This window comes from Gossypium hirsutum, chromosome A01, assembly GCF_007990345.1.
Source record: "Gossypium hirsutum isolate 1008001.06 chromosome A01, Gossypium_hirsutum_v2.1, whole genome shotgun sequence".
In the NCBI taxonomy this organism is placed as follows: domain Eukaryota; kingdom Viridiplantae; phylum Streptophyta; class Magnoliopsida; order Malvales; family Malvaceae; genus Gossypium; species Gossypium hirsutum.
The window spans coordinates 113,328,491-113,336,820 of NC_053424.1; the positions used below are offsets into that span (position 1 = coordinate 113,328,491).

The 8,330-nt window shown below is 28.3% G+C and overlaps 1 protein-coding gene across 1 annotated transcript; it reads left to right on the forward strand.

Moving 5' to 3' along the window:
- The first annotated feature begins 1,315 nt into the window (after positions 1 to 1,315).
- LOC107930511 (protein trichome birefringence) lies at positions 1,316 to 4,039 on the forward strand. Its single transcript, XM_016862180.2, has 5 exons — positions 1,316 to 2,450; positions 2,591 to 2,783; positions 2,881 to 3,074; positions 3,165 to 3,323; positions 3,451 to 4,039. Exons 1-5 carry the CDS (start codon positions 1,501 to 1,503, stop codon positions 3,815 to 3,817), a joined length of 1,863 nt encoding a protein of 620 aa, XP_016717669.1. The 5' UTR covers positions 1,316 to 1,500; the 3' UTR covers positions 3,818 to 4,039.
- Positions 4,040 to 8,330: the final 4,291 nt, after the last annotated feature.

An 8,330-nucleotide genomic window follows, 5' to 3' on the forward strand; every position in this document is an offset into this window, starting at 1 on the left:
AATGTTTATACTTTTACATATTTACTCTATCATAACATACATTTTTACACAACTCCTATTACTACTCATAATCCATCTATAAAAAACCCGTAAACCGGAAGAAAATAAACATTTAAGTACGCTCAAATCCACATCCTCTTAATTATTGCAACAACAACGCTACTAACTAAGCTAAAACTTAATCGGCTCTTAACATAATATTTAGGATAAGGTATCTATACAGTCTCTACAACGTAGTTGAAAATGTAATTTCAACTCTTTAATGTTAAATAATTTAATTTGTATATTTTTTGTATAATGTCAAATTTAACCTTTAATATTTATATTTTTTTTTGTCAATTTGGTCTTTATTTCTTTTTGAGCTAAATGTGGCCCTCCTTTTACAAAAGAGTCAAATCACTAGTTTTAATGGAAATGCCAACTAAAACATTAGTTTTTTCAAACGATGTTAGTGTGCCAACTTGCATGGTAGTCCACGTGTACTTTCACTATTTTTCTTATATTTCATGTCAACAAAAAAATTTTAAACATATAAAAATAAAAATATTTAATATTCAAAAAGTTTATAAAAAAAATTAGCATGAAGTATATGTGGATTGTTATTCGAGATGTCATGTTTAAAAAATTTAAGATTTTAGTTAATATTTTTGTTAAAAAAATAATTTAACTCTTTTTGAAAGGTTGATAGAAAAATTCGACTTTTTTTAAAAAAAATTTTGAGGGTAAAAAAGTACAAGGATTAAAAACAACCAAATTAAAGTTTAAAAAAATTAAGGTTTAAAAAAATAAGGTTTTAGTCAGTATTTTTGTTAAATTCGACTTAATGAATTTAACAATTACAATTTGGTGAGGACTGAAATATTATAATTCAAAAAGTATAAGAATTAAAAATAATCAAATTAAAGTATATAGACTAAATTCATAATGTTTGTAAAATATAAGGAGTAAGAGTAGAATTTAACCAATTCATAATACTGACCCTAAAAGATAACATTACGATGATATTATTATAAATGCAATAAGATATGAATTTGAGTATAAAAAACAACAAATTATTTCCGTGAGGAATTATTCGATAATCCAATAAAAGAAATTTGAAGAGAGATTGAAGTTTTTTAACTCCAAGACTCTGTTTTGATAATATAACTTATATTTTTATATTAAATTAATTTTCATTAATTGGATTATATTTATCTGAATTTTAAAAAAAAAAAAGAAAAATTGAAGGATAAAACATTGGTAATGGCAGAATTGTTAATTCCATAGAAACTGATCCCTTTTGTTTTCCCTTTTAACCCTTAGTTGTTTTTAAACTTTTCTTTGTCTCACACTTTCACAGGTCTTCTATTTCCCACAAACAAGTCTTACTGTCCTTACAGTTCTCTCTCGACATTCACGACTTTCTCTTTATGTACAGTCACTTTCACTTTTAAACCTCACCCAGATTTTCTTTTCTCTCCCCCCAAACACCAATTTTCTCTTCAATTTGCAGTCCATTCCATGGCTGATATAGCCAAGTACGTGCCTGTCAATGGCGGAACAACCGTCGGTACAGACATTAAGAGCTTGTTCTCAGTCATCAAAACTAGAAGAACTGTGGCTTTGTTCATGTTTGCCTTTGTCGGTTTCACTCTTCTTTTAGCATTTTGCCCTTCTTCAAACACTTCTTCTCCTTGGGTTACCAACATCTTTTCAGCATCCTCCACTAATTCTGCTACAAGATCTCAATTCTCTTCTCTTTTTGATTACTTCTTTTCCAACACCTCTTCTTCCCCTCAACAAAGCACTGACTTCACTTCCCCTTCTTCTTCTTCTTCTTCTTCTTCTGGTTCTAATAATCATACCAGATCTAACAATGGTTCTACTGAATTAGGCAACACAGGACATGAGCAACTTTCTGACACAAACATCAACGAAAACACAACTTTTGCCCCTCCTAACACAAGTACAAATAACACCCCGAGTTCGGTTTTGCATGCAAATCAGACCAAAGCTTCATCTCCAAATGTTAATGAAAACCCACCTAGCACAAGCAACCAAGTTGAGAAGAAAGGGAATTCTGATGTTTTGAAGGTTAATCAGACTACTCCCGTCGTTGGAAATTCTCCGGCCAAATCTGATTCTTCCGACAAAGTAAGTTCACGGAAGGGAGGGAAAAGTATAGCTGAAAAAGGAGTGGTGTCTAACATCACTGCTTCACCGACAAAGAAAAAGAAAGACAATGGGAGTGGTTCAGAGATGTCAGCTAAACAGGGGATTGAGAGTTTAATGGAATCTTTAATGAAATGTGATTTGTTTGATGGAGAATGGGTGAAGGATAATTCATATCCACTTTACAAACCAGGGTCTTGTTCCTTCATCGATGAACAATTTAGTTGTATCATCAATGGAAGGCCTGATAAAAGTTACCAGAAATTGAAGTGGAAGCCTAAGGGCTGCACTTTGCCAAGGTATATATTTTGGTCTTTGAATTAGTCTTAATAGGGAATTTATGTGCTATTGATTCTGCATTTTAGGAATTACATGCAAATGAAATTTGTTTACTTTCACATTAAGCTAAGATTAATAATTGATCTCTTTCTTTTGGAAGATTGAATGGTGGTCACATGTTGGAGTTATTGAGGGGGAAGCGTCTTGTTTTTGTCGGTGACTCACTGAATAGGAATATGTGGGAATCACTCGTGTGCATATTGAAAAATGCTGCTAAAAGACCAAAAAATGTTTATGAAGCTCATGGAAGAAGCTATTTTCGAGGGGAAGTTTCTTATTCATTCATATTCAAAGTAGGTTCTTGATATTTCCTATTGATGGTATTGATTGTTGAATATTATACTTGGCATTCTATGAAACTTAATTTGTTTCCTATGGTGATGAAAATAGGATTATAACTTCACTTTAGAGTTCTTCGTATCCCCATTCTTGGTCCGAGAATGGGAAATGCCAGACAAAAATGGAGGGAAGAAGGAGACGTTGCGGCTTGACCTTGTTGGAAAATCCGCTGATCAATATAAATCAGCGGATGTCCTTGTTTTCAATACGGGGCATTGGTGGACTCATGAGAAAACTTCCAAAGGGTTGGTTGATTATATTTCATTGCAACTTCTCCCAAATTGTAATTGATGATTTTATTAATGTTTCCTGTATTAAACACTGGAAAACTATAGGAAAGATTATTACCAAGAAGGTAGTCATGTTTACGAGGAATTGAATGTTCTTGAGGCTTTCCGGAAAGCATTGACAACATGGTCTAGATGGATTGATGCCAACGTAAATCCGATGAAGACTATGGTGTTCTTCCGTGGCTATTCCGCTTCTCATTTCAGGTATAAAAAGGAATGATTTTCGCCATTGTTTTTGATGTATGCAGTCCTGTTTTAAAGTCTTGGCACCTACATTGAGAAGTATGCAGGCATTTTCTAAATGTTTTATGGTTGCTTAATCTTTTTCCAGTGGAGGGCAGTGGAATTCAGGAGGGGCATGTGATAACGAAACCAATCCGATCAAGAACGAGAAATATCTAACGCCATATCCGTCAAAGATGTTGGTGTTAGAATCGGTGCTAAAGGGGATGAAAACGCATGTTACCTACCTAAACGTTACTCGACTAACCGATTTCCGAAAGGATGGTCACCCATCAATCTACCGGAAACACCCGAAGCAAAAATTGTCGGAGGATGAAAGGAAAGAACCTTTAAAATACCAGGACTGCAGCCATTGGTGCCTTCCGGGTGTACCGGATTCGTGGAACGAGCTTCTCTACGCGGAGCTCCTTGTAAAAGAAAGCAAGATGAGGCAACATCAAAGGAGAGCTAGGTAAAATATATAGTTCATACAAACTTAGATGATTTTTTTTTTTGTGGTTTGAAGTTTTGAAATTGTAGAAACAAAGAAAAGAGCAAGTATAGATGGAAAGATTTTTCTAAGCTTCAAATTTTCTTTGAGGATTGTAATTATTCCAATAAATGAAGCTCTATGATTCATGATTGTAAGTCTTCACTGTTTTACAGTATAATAGAAAATAGAGAGAATGATTTTGAGATGGAAAGATTTTTCTAAGCCTCAAATTTTATGAGGGTTGTAATTAGTTTGCTTTTATCTATAATATATAAAATAAAAAATAACAAGAATTGAGTTTTAACTCGATTAGTATTTAATGCAGGAAGATGTGGGTTCTGAGTATGTTAAAATGTATAAGTTGGCATGGGTTATGGGGGGATTTATACATATTTATACATTGGAAGTTATTGATAGTTTTATTATCATGTTTGGTTTACCAAATATTTTTTTAAAAATGTAATGATAATTTATGAATTTATCTTTATAAGATAAAATATTCATGTATTTAATTTTGATAATAAATTTTATTTTTAACAAATATTTAGATTAAATATTTAATATTAAAATTTAATTGATAATTTTTAAATTTTTTTCAAATCCCAATATAACATAATCTACTTTGGATATTGAAAAAAAAACTTAATTTACTTGTATATAATTGCTTTGAAATTTGATTGATCACTTGTTTTATCTATTCTATTTCCAAACGGGCTATCAATCATTTGTTTATTTTCGAAAATTATTCTAGTAGAATTCTCAATTGCATACAATAAACTATAATTCAAAGATAAATCATATAAAAAAGTTCTGATCAAATTATTTTTAGAGTTAAATTTAAACCTTTTTTTTCCTTTTGCTCGTAAAAATTCATAAATATTACAATATAATAAAATTAAATTTTCAATTAATATATTAAAAAAAAGAGAACAAAAAAACAATAGAAAATAAACATAATATGCAAACGATATAATATATAGATAATTAAATATGCATATAAAAGAATAAAATCAAGAGAAAAAAATTACTTTCAAAGAACCTATTGAAGTAATAAAAAATATCAAATAGTAGAAAGGAGGAAGGAGGCAATAACTTCTTCTTTTTCTTTAGTTTATTAACAAACTAATAATTAAACTAATATAAACGTCTTAATATTTTTTTAACCTTCCGATCTATATGGGAAAGTAGCTTTCCTATATTTTATCATGAAAATCACATTGTAGTAACTCTCAAGGAAAGAAAATAAAATTTGATATATCTAAGTGTAATTAAGAGTAATTATTTTATACTTGATTGACGAAATAAATAAATTTCACAAATAAATTTAGGATGTTGACATATATCCCTTACTATTATTTAGTTTTTAAAAATACATGATAACATCTTAAGCCTACAAACATACTGTGTGAGTTAAACCGTTAAGTCTATCTAAAACTTAGCTTATAAATTGGTATTTAAATTATATTTTTTTATTTTGGTATCTAAATTTTTTTGTCACAAGTGATATCGAAACTATTTTTTTTTTCTAAGTTGGTACCACATACAAAGTGTTAGTTAAACTGTTAAGTCTATAAACTTGATCCATAACTTGATACCTAAACTATGCTTTTTTTTTGTTACAAGAGGTACCTCAACTTTTTTTTTCCCAACTTGGTGCTTTTGTAGTTCAATCGATAATTAAACTATAAGTCTATTTTTTAAAAAAAATTAATTAAAAATTGACATGTGGCAAAAAAGACAAAAGGTAGTATTTTCTCTTTTAAATATATTGTTTTTATTTTTTCCCTTTCTTTAGAATAAGACCGATATTGAATCGATCAAGCCACCAGTTCATAAAAATAAAAATATTTTAAAAATAGAGAAAACTAGTTAAATTATTATTTTTAACTTAGTTCAATCAGCTTGTATCAATTTGCATGTCAACCAGTTCAACCCCTATCTTTAGAATGATACCCCATTGATCCAAACAAGCATTCCGATCCGATTCTGAACGTACTAGTTCTAATTGATGAAATAACTTTTTTTATTTCATCAGGTCAAACAAGCAAGCAATGAAGTTTAAAAATAGAATTAATCGCTAGCATCAGGAGGGAAAATGAAACAAAGACAGAAATAATGTAAAAAAAGAAAAAGAAAATGAAAGAATAAAAAAATATTTTAAAGTTTATATGATGTGGTGGATTATTATTGGTTGGAATTTTTAATGGATATAACATATTTATGTAAAATGGGTAACAAAAGAATAGTTTAAGTACCACTGGGTGATAAAAAAAAATGTTAATAATTACATAGTTTAAGTACCAATTTATGGGTTAAGCTTTGATTAAAAAAAATTTAAATACAACCCTACTTCAAATTCTCAATTAAAACTTAGTACTTTAATAGATTTGTGGAGGAAATATGAAATTAGAATTTCCACCTTATAATAATTAATATTTTTGTTATTTTCTATTAATAATACTCTACTGTCGGCAATTATTATTTTTCTTTGGTAAGCAGCGTGTGGGTGACCTCAAGCTTTTTGTTTTTAAATATTTTATCTCTTTTTTTTTTTATTTGTGAGTTTAATGACAACATTAAATTTTAAAATTTTTTTGCCACTATATCTGATCTTACTTTCGCTCCTTTTTGTAATTTTTGTTTTTGTATTTTAGAATTGAAGATAAACAATATGAGTGGTTGATGATGAGGAAGAGTTTAAGGTGGTGCTTTCAATCAATTCTATTGTAAGAAAACATTCTATTTTCATAAATAATTTAAATTTGATTAACTTTGTTTTACATATTTTTTTTGTTAAAAGGACCTTTTAATATTTTTAGAAAAAGAAAAATCCTCTTTTTAATTCCCACGGTCTCCCTCCCATTTTATTAATTTTTCTTAATTTCCTTTTTATGAAAATTAAGAAAATTTAATTTTTATCTTTATTAAATTTAATATTTTAAAAAATTACAAAAAAATATTGTTTTTCCAGAAACTGAGACACGATGATGAGTCATACCCCTTTTCTTTAGGCGTAATCAAACCCATCTTCTAAGCTAGTTTAATAATATAAAAAAAACTGACTTCTTTCAATCATTTCTAGACTGAATTAATTTTAATTTTTGTAATACCAAACTTAATAATAATATTTATCTCTATTATTATAAAAATTTTAGTTGAGTTTAGTGTCGTTTAACCCACAATATCAATTCAATTAGGCAGAATTTGAGAACCAATATTTTAGAATTTAGATTTAGATTTTAAAAACAGTGTAAATTAAATAGAAATATAACGTTGATTATAATTTTTCAAATCCATACATTTGTTAGAAACTTATTTAATAATGAATTTAAAATCCTTAATATATTTTTGGATTTATAAATTCATCTAATATATATTATATAAAGTCTCAACTAATTTGTATAGGAAATCCATCTTCTTCTTACGATGTTAAGGATGCTTAGGCGCTTTGGTACCTCAAAAAATTTAAAATATTTTATTACCCTCTTGAGATATTTTAAATTTTAATTAAAATTTTGAAAATTCTCATTTATCTTACAAAACTTTTAAAAGTTTTAATTCGATCCTCAATTTTATTTAAAAAATTTCATTAAAATTTTAACTTTTTTATTTATTTATAAATTTTAATTACATCTCTTAAAATTTCGTGGAAACTAATTTAGAAGCTGCCTATTGAGAATAAAATAAAGAATTTCTTATGGAGGGCTTTCAAGAATGCTTTGGCAACTAACTTGAATTTAGTTCTAAGAGGAAGTCAAAATTGATACAAGTTGCTCAATTTGTGTTAGCCCAAAGGCACATGTAACTTTTACTATGTGATTGGGCTGTTAGTGTTTGGTTTGGGTTGGATGTGATTGTAATATTCAAAAATTTTAGTCTTTGAGAAATGATAAGTATATTAAATGTCAATTAAGTATTTAGAGAGAAATTATGAATAATAAAATTTAGTACGACTACTTGCAAATTTTTAAAATTCGAAGAATTAAAAGTGTAAATGGACCATTTAGGAAGGAGGTGGGAATAATTTTTTTATTTTATTTTTTATGAATGTGATATTGATATTTATCAATACGTGAAGTTAGAAAATTGAGATATAAATTAAATTGAATAAAGTGAAAAAGTATAATGATTAAAGTGTAATTTTCCTATTTATGGAGGAGGGATCTAAATGTATTTTTTCTATTTTACTTGATATTTGGAGACATAACCATGAGATTAAAATATCTAAGTGTTGAAATGTAAAGGACGAGAGAATTTGTGGAAATTAAGGTTGAAATGTGGTGAAATTTGACTAGTTGGTGAAATATGGATTAAATTGAAATAAAAATAAAAGTGTGGCATTTTCTACACATGTGGAAGGCCCAAAGGCAGCAGCTTGGGACATCAAAAATAAAAAGGGAAAGAAAGGAAAGAACAGAGGGAGGAAGAAAGAAAGAAAGAAAGAAAGAAAAGAAAGGAAAAATTTTCATGCATTTTTTTAGAGTTTTTATTTAAAA

What these genes read in the sequence shown, in the direction of transcription:
- LOC107930511 (XM_016862180.2), top strand. Translation starts at nt 1,501, where the DNA reads ATGGCTGATATAGCCAAGTACGTGCCTGTCAATGGCGGAACAACCGTC. An exon ending in CTTATTCATTCATATTCAAA is followed by an intron (nt 2,784 to 2,880) that starts GTAGGTTCTTGA and finishes TGATGAAAATAG; the next exon opens with GATTATAACTTCACTTTAGA. An exon ending in CATGAGAAAACTTCCAAAGG is followed by an intron (nt 3,075 to 3,164) that starts GTTGGTTGATTA and finishes GGAAAACTATAG; the next exon opens with GAAAGATTATTACCAAGAAG.